At 42.3% G+C, this 22405-nt stretch overlaps 1 protein-coding gene across 5 annotated transcripts in view; it reads left to right on the plus strand.

Moving 5' to 3' along the window:
• Positions 1-22405, plus strand: part of tcf25 (TCF25 ribosome quality control complex subunit) — a 189558-nt gene that overhangs the window by 27118 nt on the left and 140035 nt on the right. For all 5 annotated transcript variants that reach the window (XM_077248130.1, XM_077248132.1, XM_077248131.1 and 2 more), the window contains exons 2-5: positions 1023-1124; positions 1309-1362; positions 6054-6181; positions 6275-6340. In XM_077248130.1, the coding sequence (XP_077104245.1) occupies positions 1023-1124; positions 1309-1362; positions 6054-6181; positions 6275-6340 (350 nt within the window). The remainder of the gene's footprint in view (positions 1-1022; positions 1125-1308; positions 1363-6053; positions 6182-6274; positions 6341-22405) is intronic.

A 22405-nucleotide genomic window follows, 5' to 3' on the forward strand; every position in this document is an offset into this window, starting at 1 on the left:
TCCGTTTGACCATTTTAAACTTAAAATGACAAGAAAAAACATATAAAAAACGAATGAAAACTGACTAACTGCAATGCATTTCAATGGATGAGGAAGCAGAGAATGTCAGAGTGTATTGGGTTAGCTATGCGCACTGTGATTGCCTCATCGCGTTTGAGGGCGTGGCTTAGCCATAGGTCAATTGCAGTCTGTGAGGTAAACTAAACGCTATTGGCTATTTGAAAAGGGGGAGGAGCCATTCAATGTCCTGCCTTAGCTTCCTGTTTCAGTGAAAATTCAACACATCATACAAAGCTGTGCCTTCCAATACACTTCAGTGGGCCTTTAAATATAATTTCTGCCTCATTCTGTGATATCAAGCCATGTCAGATCACAAAAGAAAGTTATTTCAAACGCTCGACTGACAATGTGATGTGAGTTTGGAGTAAAAATGTAATTAAATGTATTCTTTTTATTGTCAACAGGTTTTTAGATGCTTCTCATTACAAGTTTGGAAAGATAAGTTACTCAAACTTAGCTTGTTGAGATGAGCAGCATTTACTGCTAAGTGTGAACCGATCGAGCCGCTCTGATCACAGCGCTGTACGTCACCATGAAATGAGCATATATTTAAAATGTATATACCCTGGCTTTTGCAATCACTTTGACTGCAGCCCTAGATTAACCTCACACAAACAAGCATACAAAAATCTCTCACTTCACACAAACAAGTGGCTCGATCTCACATACCTGCAAAACTGTATTGTACGCATGTATACATCGCACAGACCGATATATATATATATATATATATATATATATATATATATTACACATATATACATGATATAAATATTATGCTACAATTTCACAAATGCTATTCTCCAAATTAAACTACTTCAAACAGTCTGTCATACTGCTATCATGTCTGCTGCCCATAGATTGAGTATTAATAATGCTGTGTGTCTGTGTCATGAATCATGGTGCTGCTGTCATGTCAGATACAAAGTCTTTAATGGTGTAATGGGGTTGATGTGTGTCAGATAGGTGAGGCTGATGTGGATGTATGCCCGTCAGATGAGGAGCCGGCAGAGGGAATCAATGACAGACAACAAGGAGCTCCAATGGGGAAAGATGCTGTGAAGGTGTGTAGCACCTTGATGCATTAGATTAGCATCATCATCCACATACATAAAACACACAACCGTGACTTTTTCGTGAGAGTTTTGTAAAATACACTGTTGCGAGCATTTGAGTGCATTTTAACTTAATCTTGATTCTTTTCATTTTTCAAATGTGTTGTTTCCTATTTAATGTTCTTTATTGTAGAATGAGAAGTCAAAGAAAAAGAAGAAGAAAAAGTCACCGGCTGAAAATGGAAAGGTTGGAATTTTTTTTATGCATTTAAACTCATCAAAAATGGAAACATCCTCTCACTTTCAAAAGTAACAGTCTGTATCTGGTTCGGCTGCCAGCTGTTTAAATTACTACAGTGCATCTCATCCTCATGGCCTGCACAAGATTGCCCAACTCTTGCTGCTAGATGTTACCCCACTCTTCCACTAAGGCATTTGCAAGTTCTTTAACACATCTGGGGTAGATAAGAAAATATCGATACACATTAATATCGCAATATTATTTTTGGCGATACTGTATCGATTCTCAATTTTTTTTTAATCTATTTATTTGTTTACATTTATTTATTTGTTTACATCCAAGATTCGGGTCAGTGGTTTTGTGTTTGGTTTAAACCTGACCGCTACATGGCAGTGTTATCTCAGAATGTAAACTGACATGGAAAAGCGCAAGGGTGCATCACTAGCGTTAGCAGACCCAGCTAACAAGACGATAGAATTATACCAGCTCCTGCCGCAGTGAACCAAGCTGAAGTGTGGACTCATTTTGGCTTCCGCTATAAAGAAACCACTAAGGAGATCGACAAGAGTCATGTTGTTTGCAAAATAAGCCATGCTAAAATCCTCTGGAAACACAATCTGAGAGCTCACGTAACATCCCGACTCCATCTGTGCTGTTGAGAGTGGTGTTTCGATAGAATATGTAAATATGTACTGTACGTTTTCCTCTCAATAAAATAAACGCAACAAAAATAACAGTGGTGAGAAAACCGCAGCAAGAAAGCATCTGATCATAGCGATGTGGATATGTTTGCTCTGCAATTCGGCACATCAGTGAAGGCACATTTATTTATATAGCGCTTTATACAATAGATGTAGATGCTTTGAAGCAGGATGCTTTATAGCATTACATATAAAAAAAAGTGTCATGGAGCTTTCAACTTTCTGTTGTTAAATACTTGAGAAGTTAAAAAACGCTATTCTGCGAACCTTTATAGCAGGATCCAAGAATATATACAAACTAAATATACACAGTCATGTGAAAAAAGAAAAAAAAAGCATCCTTTTGAATTCTGTGTTTTTAGGTATCAGGACATAATAAAAAATCATCTGGTCCTTGGCAGGTCTTAAAATTAAGGGAATACAACCACAGATGATATATTACACCTGCTTTTATAGAAATTAAAATGGTAAGTAGCATTCAGGCACTGCTTATCAAATACCTTTGATTAATTGATCATCAGCAATCGTGGCCATCTCTATAAAAGCAGAAGTTTTGGCCGTTTGCTTGATTATTCAGGTGTGTGTTAACACAATGTCAAGGACATCAGCAATGATATTATAGATCTAATTGTTGGTGCCCATCAATCTAGGAAGGGTTACAAGGCCCTTTCCAAACAATTTGAACTTCATCATTCTATGGGAAGTGAGGAAGATTACTCACAAGTAGTCAGTCTGACCTGTAATGCAGCCTGAATCATAATTGTTGTGCTTTTGTTGGCCAGAGGAGAACTGTCCCCCCGACTGAGCCTGGTTTCTCCCAAAAAAAAAATTCTCCATTCAGTGTCACCTGATTGAGTTTGGGTTCCTTGGCACTGTCGCCTCTGGTTTGCTTAGTTGGGGACACTTAATATTCAACTATATTATTGATCTGACTGTACTGGCACTGCTGAATGAGAACTGAACTGAGCTTAACGATGACATCACTGTTTTCCCTCAGAGCTCCTGGAGAATGAACTAAATTAATAACTTTTTACAACATAAATTAATCAACACCGAACTTACTTAAGCTAGAGAATGACACTATTTACTTCTAGAGCTGCTGTACAGCTTAAACAAACTTTGTTGCATTATTTTCCTGTTATCTCTTTAAAGGTGCAGTGTGATTTTTTTTTTTTTTTTTTTTTTTTTTTTTTTTTGCGGCATCTAATGGTGAGGTTACAAATTGCAACCAACATGAGTTACTGTGGCCGACAGGAAAATATTACACAATGCACCTTTAAAACAATCTGTATTTTAAAAAGCCCTATATACAGTGGAGAAAATAAATATTAAATCCCCTGATGATTTTGTAAGTTTGCCCACTTACAATGAAATGAAGGGTCTATAATTTGTATGGTAAGTTTATTTTAACGGATAGACAGAATATCAACCAAAACATCCAGGAAAAAACACATTATATAAATGTTATAAATTGATTAGCATTTGATCGAGTGAAATAAGAATTTGAACCCCTACCAACCAGCAAGAATTCTGCCTCCCACAGATTAGTTATGTGCCCCGGTGAAACAGATTAGTCCTGTCACATTAAGAAAGTACTTCTAATGTCAGCTTGTTATGTGTATAAAAGACACCAGTCCACAGAATCTCTATCTTCCATTCCAAATTCTCCACCACCATGGGCAAGACCAACGAGCTGACAAAGGACATCAGGGACAAGATTGTAGACCTGCACAAGGCTGGAATGGGCTACAAGACCATCAGCAAGAAGCTTGGTGAGGAGACAACTGTTGAGACAACTGTTCCATTATTCGGAAATGGAAAAAATACAAAATATCCATCAATCGCCCTCGGTCTGCAGCTCCATGCAAGATCTCGCCTAATGGGGTAAGGATGATCATGAGAGGTGAGGGATCAGCCCAGAACTGCACGGGAGGAGCTTGTTTATGATCTCAAGGCAGTTGGGACCACAGTCACAAAGCAAACCATTGGTTTCACACTACGCCGCAATGGATTGAAATCCTGAGGCACCCGCAAGGTCTCTCTGCTCAAGAAGGCACACGTGGAGGTGGAAACATTATGCTCTGGGGCTGTTTCTTTGCTTAAGGGTACAGGACGATTTCACCATATTGAGGGGCTGACGGACGGGGCCATGTACGGTAAAATCTTGGACAAGACCCTCCTTCCTTCAGCCAGAACACTGAAGATGGGTCGTGGGTGGTTCTTCCAGGATGACAATGTCCCAGAACATACCACCAAGGAGTGGTTCAAGAAGCAGCACATTAAGGTCTTGGAGTGGCCTAGCTAGTCTCCAGGTCTTAATACTTATTCTAGAGTCAAATGTGAGGCCATCATGGTGGCAAAATAAGTGACATTGAGCAAATTTTCACAAATTAATTCTCCATTAAATAAAATGTAATTTAATCCATTAAAAAAACTTCATAATGATGTTGGAATTGGACAAAAATATCAATGAGCCACACCTCTTTGAAGTCGATAGACTCAGCAAAGTCAATTTTGAGAAACATCTAGTTGAAGTTTTCTGATGGTTCCAAAACAAAATTTTCCAAAACAAAACACAAAATTTGTCACACACCAATTCAAAACCCATATCTATAGAATTTTTTTTTTCAACTTAGATAATATTTATAAAGAGAATATCTAATGTTGTTACCTAACTGACAGCTAAGCAGAAAAATCTGTTAGGGAAGCATGTCACTGGTTAAGGGCTACCCATGTAGCAATCCCTGTAGCAAAATTATGCAACAAAGTATCAATAAAAACAATTAACAACAAATTGCCCATCTCATGTTAACAAGTTTATAAAAAAAGAGCTGCCCAGGTCTATAGGTGAACTGTTTCCCTCCTGATTCATAGTTGGTTGTGCCAAGTTTACATCAGCGAAAGTGCTCTGCTCCACAATAACAGCCAGTTCTGCCACTGAACAGACTCTTGAGTTCCTAAACTCTAAGTCCAAAACACCATTCAGGTGAACATTTTGAGTAGCCAGTTATAAGAAAATTCAATGTTATGGATTTGTGGAGACCATGAATCACCCTCCTGGCCAAATACTACAAGACAAATTTGTTCTTATTTTGTCCTGTGCAATTGTCACAATCAAGGTCAAAATTACTGTTTACCCAAATCATGTGACTTGAAAAAATGGTGCAAGTAATTGATCACAGTTAAGGATCCTTTTGTTGGACTGGAGGCTTCATCAATAGGTTATGCCCTCACAACAGATCCCAAATAAGCCACATTTCCTTGGTGTCAAAAAATATACTGGCCCTGGTTGCATTGGTCACTAGGTAAATGAACCCGTTGTGCAAAGTCAAAAGAGTAATGAATGAGACAATCCTTGGAACATGGTGGATTGGGCTCAAGGCGAACAGACAGATCTTGAAGGGTCACATTTGCAGCCACCACCATCTCACATTAAACATTAAATCTTTGTCAACAATGTCCCTCCTGTTTTTTCAACTTGACAGACTTCCGGCGGATTGGCACTGCGGTACACCTGATAGTTGTTTTGTTGACGAACCCAGCAGAGGTCTATTGTTGGTATTGCCTGGACAATGAACGGAAGTAGGGAGTTCCAAAGTCTGTGAAAACTGGAGATTTTTACAGCGCAATGACCTAAAAAGATAAAATAAAACATAAAACACACAATTCAGGATCTTTTTAGGTTGACAATGCTTTTGGGAAACATTGCCCTGGTCTTTTAAATTCATTTGTCAAGCAGTGTTCCAAAAGTGCCAATATTTTTTATAACAGCACTGCAGGGTTTCACTGTTTTTATTACTCTGCATGTCTTAGTTCACGCCTTTGGCTTCTTTTGGGACTATTGTCGTCTTTGGCAAAATAAAAAAAAGTAGTGTATGAAATGTATATTTTATGCTATTAACCTCTAGTTTGATTTGGTTTTTAAAAAAGCAATATCATGCTGTAGATCTGTCACGTGCTTAGTTTGTCTAATTTAGTGCGTTTTTGTGATTGCAGGACAATTTGGGTACGGGAGATAATATTGATGCTATTTTAGAGACCCTGGAGAAGAGCAAAGGCCTGTCGCATCGTAGCACAGACAACAGCGCCTCTGAACACAGACCTGTGTTGTACGTGGAACACAGGTGAGATGCATTCATGTCATAATTCTGTTCCATTTATATTAATAAGACAAATATTTAATATCCAATTATCTCTTTTTCTTCTGTGTCGCAAAGGAATCTGAATCCAGAAACAGAGTTGAAGAAGTATTTTGGAGCACGGGCCGTTCTGGGAGACCAGAGGTAATTTTAAAATGCTATTTTCAGTTTTGCTATTTTTTCTTTTCAGGTTATTTTTCCTTATTTGCAGTTTAAATGACAGTTTATCCAATTGAGTTTATACGTTTCTTTTGTGCTTGGCCACATAAATGTGTTTTAACTTCAGAGTTCACTTCACTAGTCTAAAGAGTATATCAGCAACAGATGTTAATTTATGCATGTTGTTTATCATTAGCTGATTTTGAGATATTGAGAAACTGCAATAGGTAATGGTCAATGAATATTGTATATTTAAATGTACGTTTATTTACATTATATTTACGAAATTAGAAATAAATAATTTGAAAATTATATGAACATTCTGTAAAACAAACAGATGTATACCTTAGATTGATTCTTGGTTATTTAATCCTATTATAGTATTTTTTGCAATAAAGAAATTAAAATGGAATAAGAAGAAAGTAAACACTGTAACCAACCAAGTCTGTTTGCACTGGAAATTACATATAATTTTTAAAATAAAGAAGGTAGTGCTAATTTTACATACAGTACACAGTGAATATTATATGAATGCAACATAAGGGGCTTTCGCACCAGGTAGTTCTAGGAACTTAGAAACTAGAAACTAACCATCAGGGTGGTTCCCCAGGAACATTTTCCTGGTTGCATTCGCACCACCAGTAGGAACTCGGAATGACTTAAGAGGCGTTTGTTGTTGTTACTTTTTTGATGCCGCAGCAGATATTTTTGATGGCGCTAAGAATGCCAGAGTCTGAGCAGACAGTGCTCCCATTCTCTATCTTCATTAGATTACGATCTGTTTAACAGTCCTGTCTAATACATTATTAGATAGAACTATTATACAAAGAAAGCATTATATGAAAAAGTATCAGCGGTTGCCTTGTGGTTGATGTCCAATGTCGCTAGCTGAGCAGAAATACATAATCATGTTTCGATTGGTCATCTCAAAGTCGTGTTGGTCTTTCTCTTTAGCGTAAAGGTTGGGAGGTCCCTAGGCATGGGTATCGTTAAGGTTTTAACGGTATTACTACTCTTAACGAAACTCCTTATCGATCCGGTACTTTAGGTATTCTGATTGGTTATTTTTGTCATATGTACACTATAATAAAAAAAGAAAATAAACTAATTAAGAATATAACTAACATTGCTTTATATTCTAAAATGTAAAAATGAATATCTATAGCAAAAGAAACAGCAATGTTTAAACAAAACAAACTATTTGTAGACCAGTGTGCAGGCATTTCTTGTGTTTTATATACATAAGATAAGATACAATAAGAACAAAGAAACAAAATATAATTATGCAAATTAGGCATAATCTCATTAAATATGCGTGATTTTGCATATATTTTCGGTAGATAGATCTGGACATACAGGTCCTTCTCAAAAAATTAGCATATTGTGATAAAGTTAATTATTTTCCATAATGTAATGATAAAAATTAAGCTTTCATATATTTTAGATTCATTGCACACCAACTGAAATATTTCAGGTCTTTTATTGTTTTAATACTGATGATTTTGGCATACAGCTCATGAAAACCCCAAATTCCTGTCTCAAAAAATTAGCATATCATGAAAAGGGTCTCTAAACAAGCTATTAACCTAATCATCTGTATCAACTAATTAATTATAAACACCTGCAAAAGATTCCTGAGGCTTTTAAAAACTCCCAGCCTGTTTCATTACTCAAAACCGCAATCATGGGTAAGACTGCCGACCTGACTGCTGTCCAGAAGGCCATCATTGACACCCTCAAGCAAGAGGGTAAGACAGAAAGAAATTTCTGAACAAATAGGCTGTTCCCAGAGTGCTGTATCAAGGCACCTCAGTGGGAAGTCTGTGGGAAGGAAAAAGTGTGGCAAAAAACGCTGCACAACGAGAAGAGGTGACCGGACCCTGAGGAAGATTGTGGAGAAGGACCGATTCCAGACCTTGGGGGACCTGCGGAAGCAGTGGACTGAGTCTGGAGTAGAAACATCCAGAGCCACCGTGCACAGGCGTGTGCAGGAAATGGGCTACAGGTGCCACATTCCCCAGGTCAAGCCACTTTTGAACCAGAAACAGCGGCAGAAGCGCCTGACCTGGGCTACAGAGAAGCAGCACTGGACTGTTGCTCAGTTTTGCATGTCATTCGGAAATCAAGGTGCCAGAGTCTGGAGGAAGACTGGGGAGAAGGAAATGCCAAAATGCCTGAAGTCCAGTGTCAAGTACCCACAGTCAGTGATGGTCTGGGGTGCCATGTCAGCTGCTGGTGTTAGTGCACTGTGTTTTATCAAGGGCAGCAATGCAGCTAGCTATCAGGAGATTTTGGAGCACTTCATGCTTCCATCTGCTGAAAAGCTTTATGGAGATGAAGATTTCATTTTTCAGCACGATCTGGCCCCTGCTCACAGTGCCAAAACCACTGGTAAATGGTTTACTGACCATGGTATTACTGTGCTCAATTGGCCTGCCAACTCTCCTGACCTGAACCCCATAGAGAATCTGTGGGATATTGTGAAGAGAAAGTTGAGAGACGCAAGACCCAACACTCTGGATGAGCTTAAGGCCGCTATCGAAACATCCTGGGCCTCCATAACACCTCAGCAGTGCCACAGGCTGATTGCCTCCATGCCACGCCGCATTGAAGCAGTCATTTCTGCAAAAGGATTCCCGACCAAGTATTGACTATTGTGTGCATAACTGAACATAATTATTTGAAGGTTGACTTTTTTTTTGTGTATTAAAAATACTTCTTTTATTGGTCGGATGAAATATGCTAATTTTTTGAGACAGGAATTTTGGGTTTTCATGAGCTGTATGCCAAAATCATCAGTATTAAAACAATAAAACACCTGAAATATTTCAGTTGGTGTGCAATGAATCTAAAATATATGAAAGTTTAATTTTTATCATTACATTATGGAAAATAATGAACTTTATCACAATATGCTAATTTTTTGAGAAGGACCTGTATAATAAAGCCAGGTGCAAAATTATTTTTTCATTTTGTTTACACACAAGATGAGAAAAAAAATTCAGAGGGATTTCAGAATATATGCTTTTATTACCTAGGAAATCAAAATATACTGTCCATAGCCTTAAAAAAATCAATTTTCGTCATATTTTTTTGATTAAAATGTCACAAATCAGGCCAGGAATGATTTCTTAAGAAATCCCTCTGAAAATATCTTCAGAATACTGTTAAGTGTATAACTGAAAAGTTTGGTGTAAATAGGTGTTACATAGGCTGAGATGTTTGTACTCGAGAATGACAAACTCATTTTGAGAAAACGGCATTTAAAGATTTAAACAGGAGAATTTTATACATTTCAATTGGAAGAAAATGCTATAAAATAAATGCTCAGGCCCTTAGTAATAATAATATACAATATTTCAAGCTCATGAAAACTGATTTAATAACATGACAGGCATATAAGGCCTAGAACTGCATTAACTCAGTTAATTAACATTGGTGTATCATGCACAAAGTTGCTGACAAAACCACCACTAAACAGTTGTTGGACACAGAACAAGGCCAACAGTAGCTGTCACAGCTTTCAAAAGTTTTTACCATTTACCATTCCAGCACCATATGTAGGTCCCTCTGACATCTCTTGCTGGTGCCTTTTCACGTTCTTGTCTGTAATCACAAGTTTTCATTTGCGTTTTGCACTTGCAGACTGAATGGCGTTTGCTTTGGACACCCTGAGCATGTCTGTCTGCTTGATGGTGTTCACTGTAATAAGTGTGCTCTCCAGCCAGAAGTTTGCCATCACATTAAGCATAGCTGAGGCACCCTCATTAAAAGAGGAGATGGCCATGCTTGCCGCTGCCTCGACCCTGTTCTTGCCTACAAAAATAGTTTTTGGGCAGCGGGCCCATATCACAGAATTGAGGCACTCATTTGCATTTTGTGTGCCACCATGCTGCATTCTTTGCAGCAAGCTGTAGCTTGACATGCGGTGATAGATGGGGAGAAGTTTCTGGCCCACCTCATGGGATATGTAATTTGCAGCATGTCGTGTGTAGCTTTCGGGGGTCTCATCTTTCTCTTCTGCCCTCCGATACCAACACCAAGATGGATTGCACCTAGTATCCAATGGTGTTTCGTTTGTTGACATGCAGTGGAGAAGGCCTGCCCATATCTCTGCTTTCATTGTATCCAGTGACCCCTGGTTATTCAAAATTGCCCCCCTGTAATACTTTTACAGTGTTTTGCATTTCTTTGCGGTCAGTTTCCCCAAACCGTTGCCTCCCAATTTGCGCTCGGGACTAAATTTTCTGAGCGCTGTGCCCATTCGCTTGTGAGCATGGTTTATACATTCCAGCTTTACAATCTCATGCCCAGGGTATGGGTTCAGTGACGGTACTTCCTTAAAAGCAGAGCTATCCCCATCTGAGAGCATCTCAGTGTACCGCAGCTTGTGGCGACTGACTGATCTAGCCCACATCCTCTTTGCTGCCTCCTGCTCCATTGCCTTACTAGACCCTGTGAAATTCTTTGCACAGTCAGTGTACGTCTCCCTCCAGCTGTCAAATTCCTCCACAGTAATCTTACCCTCATTCTTGGCACTTTGCTTTAGGACACAAGCATGACAGTAAGAGGATAAGACCTCAAAGTCAGTGACCAGTCCTGCAAGAATGTCAATGCAAATACCAATGCCATAATGGAAAGTGAAGCCTCTTTTTTGCCAGGTGCCATCAAAAGAGACACCAATGTTAATTACAGCATGAGTATCCTCCCTCAGCAACTCTGCCAACTCTGGATCAACGTCTGCATAGGCCTGCCGGATCTGCTCCCTAGTCTTGTGCAGTGACTCCAGTCCTCTCTCAATTTCCGCCACTAAAATTACAATGCATGTTGTGTCAAAAGCTGTTCCTTCTTTGTTGAGTTTATTGAAACAGTACACTTGAGTGGCAAAAACCCAATTTCTTTTGGAAAGGACCAGGGAGTAGACCATGCACTCATAGCAGCCAATTGGGCAAACAAACAGTAAATGACTATAAACAAAAAGGCCATCCCATAATGTTATACTATTACAACAGATCCATAATTGTGCGTGCGTGTGTGTGATGCAGCCTACAGTTAATGTGTGTATGTGTGTGCGTCTCTCTCTCTCTCTCTCATTGAAAATGTTTCTTCAATGTCCATAAGTTGATATGGCTGCATTATTTCAATGTCTTTTGTTTTTGCCACTAAACTAAAAACTCAAAAGTTGTACTGCAAAAGTAAAACTGACCAATACAACACAATGAATGAGATGATATTTTATTCTACTGTTACAAATCCATCATTGTTCCATTCATGAAAATGTTCACTGTTAAGCCTGGTTCACACGGGACGATTTTAAAATTGTCAGCCGATTTTCCAAACCCCGAGAGACCCCACACAGGGGGATAAAAAATCACGGGTCTAACAGTTTTGGTCGTACAGTGTGTGGTGTGCAGCCACACGGCAAAATCAACACATCACACACGAACGGATTTGACTCCCGAGCATTCCCAGGTCAGACGGAAAATCTCTAAAAATCCCTCGAGATCAAACGTGACTTCAGAGTAAACAATCAGGGCGGACGAAGAGGTTGCAGTGGCGATAGTTTGTAGTTTATTTTTAACAGAAAAAAAACTTTATCAAAAGAAAAGGCGATGGTCAAAGAAGTGGAGACAACGCGAGCATGGACGGCTGTTTTGATTTTGTTTCCCGGTGCTTCCTCTGCGCCTTGTCACCTCGCTTTCTGATTGGCTAAACGCCACAGTCCACAGGCTGCGTGCTCGTTTGTCCCCAGGGGACACCACACACAGGAGAAATCGGGCCAAAAAAATCCAACATGTTGGATATCCCCGATTTGAGATCGGAGCGGTCCCGATGTCCTTCCGAGCAGACGGGAGGACTCTTAACACACCACACACGGCAGGAATATCTGATCAGATTATTTTACGATAATCGGAGCATACTTAAGATTGTCTGAAGGGGTAAATCGGGGCTAAAATCGGCCTAATTATCCTGCCGTGTGAACCAGGCTTTACAACAACACTATGATAAATGTAACACTGTCATTAGACCCCCAAAATCAACATCCCTGTCCCATCCCTATTTCCAAAGCCTACCTGTCACTCTCTTGTCACGCCGGGCACAAGAGTATGAAGGTAAAATGATGACAAAGAATTGAATGCGCAGGGTAAGTTTTGTGAAAGAGTACATAAGATTGCAAGCGTAAAATAAATTTGCATGTGCAAGAGAAGATTTGTAAAGGTGTAAATCGCCCTTCAAGTGTAAGAAAAAAATATTATTAACTGTAAAAATAACGATACTCGGTTACTAATGTAACCTCGGTTCTCTCTAGAGAGGTTCTCTCGTATTGCGTAAGTTTAGCTTACGCTACGGGAAAGATTCATCTTCTCGAGATACTGTAGCCAAAAAATTATCCTTAATTTTGTATTCCTTGTCAACGCAGTGCAGCAGCTAGCATACCTAGAGCAGGCCATCTTGCGTGCTCATTGGCTGCCCTGCGGCAACTGCTGCAGCCTACCAGTGAGCCCGGCGTGACGTCACGCCCAATGAAGGGTGCCCGCGCCTTCATAGCGTCACAGCCCGCCAGAATGGGCGTGGCCTAGCATATAAAAGTATGGGCTGTAGGCTGAATTCTCTGGTTTTTCGTCGACTGAAGCGAAGTCGCTCGTGGCGCGAGCACGGCCGGTTACGCAATACTCGTTCCCTCTCTAAAGAGAACCGAGGTTACGTTAGTAACCGAGTATTGTTCTCTTACGAGAGATTCTCTCGTATTGCGTAAGTTTGGCTTGCGCTACGGGAACACTTTGTCAACGCCGTGCGCGCCAAGCATCCACCATGAGACCCCGAACTTTCAGGGGAACCCCATAAGTGAAAAATAAGGTGGCCAGCCACGCGGGCCATCACTTGTACATAAGCACACGTAGGAATTACAGAGCATCGCGCCGGTCTGTATAGGCACATGGCACATACCCTACTTAGTGCAGCTCAACCAGGAGAGCTGAGTCATGTGAGAGTGATCTGAGCAGGAGATCTGGGCAGAATAATCCTCTCCTTCAAACTGACAACAGTTTAGCCTGCAAGGCAGGAACTTCTAGGTTATAAAACCTGACAAAGGTATACGGGGAGCTCCAGCCCGCCGCTACACATGATGCCCAGAGGGCATTGCAGACCTTTCGACGCATAAGCGGCTGCTATATCTGCACAGGCTCTGTTTCGAGGAGGCGAGACCCTTGGTGCGCCCACCAAACGAAACAAAAAGCTGTTCCGAACGTCTGAAGGAGGCGGAGCGCGTAATGTAAACCCTCAGCGCTCTGACAAGGCAGAGAAGATCTACATCACTTTCACTGTCAGATGCTGGGAGAGCTGACAATGAAATAACTTGCGCTCTGAATGGAGTGCCCATCACTTTAGGGACATAGCCATGTCTAGGTCTGAGGATGACTTTAGAGTCATTTGGCCCGAACTCAAGACACGACGCGCTGATAGACAGCGCATGCAGGTCCCCCACACGTTTTACTGACGACAGTGCAGACGGTTTTCAGTGATAGATGTTTCAACCCCACGGAGTCTAGTGGTTCAAATGGAAAAGCTTTCAGGGCCACGAGGACCAACGAAAGATCCCACATGGGAACCGACGGGGGGCGCGGCGTATTCATCCTTCTAGCTCCTCTAAGGAAGTGGATGACCAACTCGTGTCTTCCCAGTGACTGGCCATGCGTCGATTCTGCGAACGCTTCCACGGCCGCCACGTATAATTTGAGCGTGGATGGGTATCTTCCCTTATCCAGCAGCTCTTGTAGGAAGGTGAGCAGATGCGCCACCCCGCATGTCCGCGGGTCCAGACCTCTGTCGGTGCACCATCAAGAGAACACCGACCATTTAGACGCGTAGAGCCTTCTCGTGGAAGGGGCTCTAGACTGCGTGATCATGTTCATCACTCCTTCTGGCAGGGCAACTAGTACCCGTTGATCAACCATGCATGCAGAGACCAGCGCTCTGGATGGGGATGCCAGATCGTGCCGCGAGCCTGAGAGAGGAGATCTGCCCTCACCGGAATCGGCCACGGAGCTGTATGTGACAGCCGTGCTAGTTCCGGGAACCAAATCTGATTCTCCCAACGCGGGGCTATGAGGAGCACCGAGTGGCGCGTTTCCCTGATTCTCTTGATCACCTGTGGCAACAAAGAGACCGGAGGGAAAGCATATAGCGGGAGGCTGGGCCAAACCTGGGCCAGCGCGTCCTCGTCCTTCGAGAAGAACGTCGGGCATTGAGCGTTGTCTTTTGACCCAAATAGGTCGACTTCAGCTCTGCCGAATAGGCGCCACAGTTTCTGGACCGTTTGGGGGTGCAGGGACCATTCACCTGGGGGAACATTGTCCCTGGACAGTTTGTCTGGGCCGTCGTTCAAATGGCCAAGCACATGCACCGCCCCCAGCGAGTGCAGGTGCATCTGAGACCAAATAAGGAGGCGTTCCGTCAGATTGCAGAGATTTCTGGATCTGACACCGCCCTGATGGTTTACATAGGAAACCACAGATATGTTGTCCGAGCGGACAAGAACATGCTGGTCCTGTATGAACGGGAGGAAGCACTTCAGCGCGTTCTCGACCGCCATCATCTCCAGACAGTTTATGTGAAAACCCTTCTCCTGGTCTGACCACTGGCCAAAGACCGGTCTGCCCTCGAACAGCACGCCCCAACCTGAGTTGGACACGTCTGTCGAGATGACTTTCCGATAAGAGATGGTTCCCATCATTACTCCCTGCTGGTACCAGTCGGCCACTAACCAGGGCTGCAGAGCTGCTATGCAGGTCTGAGTCACTCTGATTTTCTGGCCACCAGACACCCTGCCTCGGCGGGACACGCGAGCATTCAACCAGCGTTGGAGCGGGCGCATGCGCAGTAGGCCCAGCTTAAGCACCGCTGCAGCTGATGCCATACAGCGCAACTTCCTCTGAAAAGTTTCAAAGGGAGAAAGCTGCCCTTCTGGAAAGACCCGGCTAGGTGGCGAACACGGTGCGCGCAGTGTCGATAAACGAGCCATCATGGTCACCGAGTCCAGTTCTATTCCTAAAAAGGAAATTGACTGGCTGGGCAGTAATGAGCTCTTGGTCCAGTTGACCGTGAAACCAGAGGTGCCTCTCTGTCACAGTTAACGCGGCCATGGCTCGTCCGATGGCTTGGGCTGCGGCTTTGGTGGCGCGGAGAGAGAGATCCGTCGCACTCCTCAGATCCGTAACCGCAGCTGGATCCCGCCACTTCTCATCCCACTCACGGAGGAGGTCGGCTTGCAGGTTCTGAAGCACAGCCATTGAGTGTAGAGCAGACGCGGCCTGGCCGAAGGCGGCATAAGCGCGGCCGACCAAGGCGGACGTGGCTCTGCAGGCTTTAGACGGGAGGGCTGACCGTGACCGCCATCTCGCAGAGGGCGGGCAAAGGTGCGCTGCGACCGCCTCTTCCACAGGGGGAATAGCCGTGTACCTTTTCTTGGCGGCGCCGTCCACTTGAGAGAGCGACGAGGAGGCCTGTGACTGAAGTCTTGAAGAAAAAGGTGTACTCCACGACTTCGTCAGCTCCGCATGAAGTTCCGGCTGGAATGGAGCGGGCCTAGTTGCTGAAGCTGTATGGCGGCGGCGACTCTGAAGGAAACAGCCGTCGAGCCTGTTCGGCGCGAGTTCCTCTGGCAGCGACCACTCGAGCCCGAGACGGTCAACAGCCTGTGTCAGCAGGCGCATCAGTTCCGCATCAGCTCCAGCGCGGGTATGGGTAGATTCCTGGATCGACGAGGTGGCGGAAATGAAGCGACCATTCCTCGCTGTCCGATGCCAGGAAGGAGCAGCAGTCTTTCGTGGCGTGTTCCTCGGCCTCATCCTCCGATGCGACGGCAGTGAGGCTCGTAAGCGGCAGATGCGCGTCAGTGAGGAGAGGCGGAGAAGGCGAAAGTGAGGCTCGAGGGAGGTTATCCGGCGTGCGCGTCGCTGTGGCCACAGGTTCCGGCTGTCTCAGGGAATGGCGCTTCTTTCCTGCGCGGTCCCACAGAGGGCGGAGTGACTGCTGCGGTTTTAAACGCCTCGATTCGAGCCCGCAGGGGCGACAGCGGAAGCTCCTCACAGAGCTTGCAGACCCCGGACGCGAGGGCGAGCTCTGCGTGTTCCAGGCCCAGGCAGAGAGCGTAGATCAGGTGGCGGTCTCCGGCGCTGAGTGGGGCTCTACATATGTCGCCGGATAGCGTAGCTCGCACTGATGGCTGAAGGTGGCGAAGACGGCCGGCTTCCTCACCGCTGTCCTAAGCTGGCTGTTCACTGTTTGACGGCGGCGGCGGCTTCTCTAAAATCCAGCGATGCGAAGAGCTCGCTGAAGAGACGAAAAATCAGAGAATTCAGCCTACAGCCCCTACTTTTATACGCTAGGTCACGCCCATTCTGGCGGGCTGTGACGCTATGAAGCGACGGGCGCCCTTCATTGGGCGTAACGTCACGCCGGGCTCACTGGTAGGCTGCAGCAGTTGCCTCAGGGCAGCCAATGAGCACGCGAGATGGCCTGCTCTAGGTCTGCTAGCTGCTGCACTGCGTTGACAAGGAATACAAAATTAAGGAAAATTTTTTTGGCTTCAGTATCTCGAAGATGAATCTTTCCCGTAGCGTAAGCTAAACTTATGCAATACGAGAGAACATCTCGAAAGAGAACTGTTATTCATAAGTGTAATTTCATGTATTTTGAAGCTTCAGCTTCATGCTAACGCAAAATAAATAAGATCTGTATTCTTCAGACTTTCATTTCACCAGAACACATCTTTATCTTTATTTGGCTCAGAAATGTTCTCATTGCCGAAATGGTACTTTTAATGCACACACACATGAGGAAGGAAGAAAGGATGGAAGGAAGGAAGGTGCACCATTAGGCTGACTATATGAGCTAAAACTGAATTTCGAGCTGGTGTGTTTAGAAAGAAAATTTCTGTGTATTCAGTGCATGTATCCTGCTCACCAGGCCATATTAGTTTGTAATCTTGATGCTGCTGAATGTAGGCTTAGTATCTGGACTACTGCATGTATAATTTCACCGGTCTACTGATCAGGGGGGTATTCAGAATTAATATTTTACTAAAATGAGTTATAATAATATTTTTTCCTTTTAACATGTATTTCAAGAGCATCTCTAAATTATGCACCATTTATCACCTGCAATTCCATAGTGTAACCACTAGATAGCTGTATAGCCCTATATATAAACATATCTATGCTGTGTATTCCCTGGTTGCTGGGTTTTTATTCAGACTTAGTTACTTTTTGTCAAAGTTGAGTTCATGTTGATTTAGTATCAGCTTTTCATTACAGTCAAATCTGGACACAGAGAAAGCATTTTGTTAGTCATACTAGCTACATATTAGAGATGCGTGATTGGCGGTTATAGCCGCGGACTCCGTGGATAAACCGCGGATCGGGCGGATGACGTGACGGAAAAAAATATTTTAATTAAATTCGCTTTAAAGCAGCTTGAAAGAACAGATATTGAAGGAGTAAACTAGCCCAAAATCTCAAAACTGACCACTGCATGAAAAATCGATGTTTTTGCCTGCCGTGTCTCGCCTTAAGCACTTGCTACACACTGAATTTGATCAAACAGTCTTTAAAGCTATAGCCTGTTGCTTTAAAGAGTATGCCACTCAAACAACGGTTCGTTTAATTTTACAGATTCTTTTTGAAGGCAGAACTGCAGCTATTGGCTCTAAATGATACAAAATTACACACACTTTTACAAAGTTACCCCACACGGGACTCAAACCCACAATCTCTGGGTCAGGTGCCTCTCGCTCATCTCGTTGCGTCACTGGGACAGCATGTCTTCACACAGATGGCAAAGTTCCATAGTTGAGTGAGAATTAACTTTAAAATTAAGGTTTTGTATATAAATGGACCGCATTTTGCATTTAACAAGATCCGATGAGATCATTCTCAGAAAGACACCATGTCTGGAACAGAAGCAACTTTTGCACCACTTCTGGCCACAGTGCAAGTATTCGGTAATGCGATACATCGCGGTAATGAATATTCACGATATTGTTATTGTGGCCACTTCACTTCATGGGGTGGGGGCTAATCTCCCACGAACAGGACCGGTGAGGGCGTTTGAGCAGGAGAAAGTGAAGCACGTGGGGACTCGGCCTGCGTGCCTCGGCCGGCGTGCATTCACTAACTTCCATGCTCTCAGGCTGCAGTGGGCAGCGGCGCTGCTTCTTCCTCGGCCGAAGTAAGGCCGGAAAGGGAAGCGCGGGTGAAACGGCGTAGCCGTCTCGAGAGAGAGAGCTAGCCGCGTTCGCTGGACGGAGATGGGCATGCTCTCGCAGGCCGAGCATCCGCCAGCAGAGAGTGCATTCTCGGCGCGGTCGACTCCCAGGCATGAGATGCAGCTCGTGTGATCGTCGGCCTCGTGCAACTTGAGAGAGGCATTTGAAACAACGGCAACGGCATCAGGAGAAAACGACCGAAGGCGTACTCCGCTGAAAGGGTGCTCGCTCAGGCTGAAGGGCTTGTTCAACTGCGAAGGTTCAGTAAAAGCTCAGGGACGTGGAGTTGTCGCTGAAGGAGTGAAATCTGCCATTTTGGTGCTTTTCGGGGTCTAATATAGGCTCAGGCCCCGCCCCTTGGTTAGCTCTGACGTGCTTGGCTTAATGCTAGCTCATTGGCGCACATGTCAGAGGCATTGGATGTGCAGCTGCCACAGCGCAACCAATGAGCGAGTCAGATGCTCTCTGTGCTGGTTGTGCAACTGCAAATGTGTTTTACATTATAGACTTAAGTAATTGAGGAAAAGGAGTTTCCCCACTGCATATAGGTACGCAATACGAAGTGACCGTTCAAAAGGGAACATGCTGTTCTGTCTGTACTTTGTACATCCACTGTAGGATTTAAATATACTTTAATGTAAAAAAAAGACAAAGAATAAATTATTTAGGAAAAAATACACATTACAGTGCACAAGGAACAAAACTTGACAATGAAGAGAGTAAACAGAAGGGATTAAATAAAAATAGGCTAATTAGAAAACAATACACACATGGAGGAAATCCAGAGTAGAGGAAATAGAAACAAGACAAAACTATAAACAAAGCTGACCATTGTTTTTTTCTACTTATTAGAAATTAGTTTTTTATTGGTGTTTTAATTAGACAATACAATGGCATATATCTCCAAATGCTGCAGTAAAATGGTTACATATGAGGTGTGCACACTGTATGGGACATCCCCTTTATAATCTGACAATTCATTTCTTCTAATTATTAGAAATTAGGTTTTTTATAGGTGTTTAAAGGAGAATAATGGCATATATCTCAAACGCTGTAGTAAAATGGTTAGATATGAGGTGTGCACACTGTATGGGACATCCCATATAGAAACTGACCATTATTTTTCTCTACTTATTAGAAATGTATTTTTTATTTGTTTAAAGTAGAATAATGGCATATATCTCTAAAATGCTGCAGTAAAATTGTTTCAAATGAGGTGTGCATACTGTCTGGGACATTGAATTCAAGAGAAACTGTCATTTTAATACTGTAAAAAATGAAAAAAGAGGCATTTAGAAAGAGTGTATACTTTATTTGATCTGCTTTTTTGCAAATAATTATGCTGTAAACCTCTACATAAAAAATGTCTTGTTACCTCTAAAGAAAAAAACAAAACAGATAGATAGATAGATAAAAGAAAGGAAGGAAGAAAAATAGATAGAAAGAAAGAAAAAAGAAGATAGATAGAAAGAGAAAAAAGAAAGATAGATAGAAAGTAGAAAAGAGAAAAGAAAAAAGAAAGAAGATAGATAGAAAGAGAAAAAATAAAGATAGATCGAAAGAGAAAAAAGATAGATAGAAAAAAAAGAAAAAAAAGAAAGATACATAGAAAGAAAGATAGAAAGAAAGATGGATAGATAGATAGATAGAAAAAAAAAGATAGATAGATAGATCTGGGCAACTCAAGTGCCATGAAAGCACGTTCTCTCTCTGCTGTTACTGAAATTACCGTATTCATAGTAATAGGCGCTTATTTTTTTTTTTGGCGGCTGGCTTGACCGTGTATTTTCAAACTGCGGCTGGCTTGACCGCGGTGTGTCAGTATTCACAGGGCTATGGTAAACTAATGACGCAGTTACAAGGTGTGTATAATTTAAACTACTTAGTCAACACTAACAGTAGCTCCTGTTCGGTTTTCATACTGCTGCTCTCCTTCTAGACACTTCTGAACTTAAAAATACTCCAGGTGCTCCAGGTGACGGGTTGCCAGATATCACAAAAAGAGAAAAATAAGCCCCTTAAAAACGGAGTATAATATGCAGACATGGCAAAAATGTACAATAAAAATTATTCAGCAACACTTCATTTAACGTTGAATTGCACCTATGAGTTGTATTTAATATCGGTCAGTTGGGGGCAGTACATCTAAAAGTTGATGATTGTGTGTTGTTTACTATATTTAGATATCAAAATAGTTTACCAAAGTAATAATTTACCAAAGAAAAATCAAAATCAAACAAGGTGAAATAATTTTCATTTCTATAGTATTTGGGTTTATTATACAAAGCCATTTTTGTCAATTTTTCGAGAATAACTACATATATAAAATATAGCTGCAAGCAGCCATTACCGGGGCCAAGCGCAAGAAGCGGCAACAGATGCCATCATGGGTGGGAGTGGCAGACCAACTGCAGCAAGGAGCAATTAAAGACATTTTAAGAGAATTTTGGCAAAATGGCTGAAAAATCATATATACAGTAACTTTTAAGATTAAGATTTTAATGGTTTATCACTTTCGACAAATAGGTGGCGCAGTTATGAAATCGATATGATGTGGTCAGAGTGAGGTGACAATGACACATACAAAGTTTGGTGTCAAAATGTGAAGGCATTGCAGAGATAAAGACTTAATAGTCATTTTTGCAGCATGCCTCAACTTTGCTGCTGCGGTATGCGAAAACGGTTTCGTTTATCGTCACGAAATCCATAACTTTTAGTCGGCATTGTCTGGAGATGATATGATTCGATTTTGGTGAAAATCGGACGAATGGTCTCGAAGTTCGAAAATGAAGGTTTTGAAACTAAATAAAGATGGCGGACAGGAAGTTCGTCCGAATACGTCAAACTTGGTATCTATGTTCTCGACATGACCTAAGAAATCTATTAAGACCAGTGTCATTACAATAGGCATATTTTTTCAAAACTTATTAGCATTTTTGGAAATATAATTGTAACTTTTGACCAACAGGTGGTGCTGTTTTTGAGTACCTTCAGGGGATGGTGCTGGTGGCAAAATCTGAGTTTCATAATGTTACAGTAATGCATTTGTTAAGTACAGCATTTTACATCACAAAACTGTATTGAAGTCAATGGGAATTTCATGTTTTGTTCTATTATAGCGCCACCAAGAGGCAAAATCTCACAATTTTTTTCATGTGTCCTCGGAATGAGCCCATACATGTGTGTGCCAAATTTGGTGAAAATATCTCAATTCGCTTCGGAGTTATAGACATTTATATGAAAAAACGTGTCAAAAATGACTGACACGTGACTTTGATTGAATTTTACTACCCCTTACTATCAATATTTTGGCATTTGGGCCAAAATTTGGGCCTTTAACAAGCTATGATTGCAAACTTCTGACCGTGGTTTCGTCTCGATCGGACTAACGGTTTCGAAGATATCTGCAAATGTTCTTTAAGCGCTAAATAACAACGCTACACAAACCATGAGACGAAACCTAGAATGTTTGGTATCTGTGGATTCTGCAAGTATTCAGGAACATAAGGAGATGACTCCCGTGAAAATAAGTCAACCACACCCAGAGTTATAAGCATTTGAAAAAAATGTTTTACTCCTAGGTGGCGCTGTTTCGAAACTTTTCAGGCTCCTTCAGGGCATCGTACTGATGACCCATACCGAGTTTCGTAACAATTCGTTCATGCGTTCAGAAAATACAGCATTTTAACACATAATTCAAAATGGCCGACAGCCAAAATGGCCGATCTGGGAAAATTGGATATCGCTCGACTCGACGTGATGCCCTGAATCTAACGAGACCACTT

This window comes from Siphateles boraxobius, unplaced genomic scaffold, assembly GCF_051911475.1.
Source record: "Siphateles boraxobius isolate OS27281-9 unplaced genomic scaffold, OSU_SipBor_1 30, whole genome shotgun sequence".
NCBI classification, from domain to species: domain Eukaryota; kingdom Metazoa; phylum Chordata; class Actinopteri; order Cypriniformes; family Leuciscidae; genus Siphateles; species Siphateles boraxobius.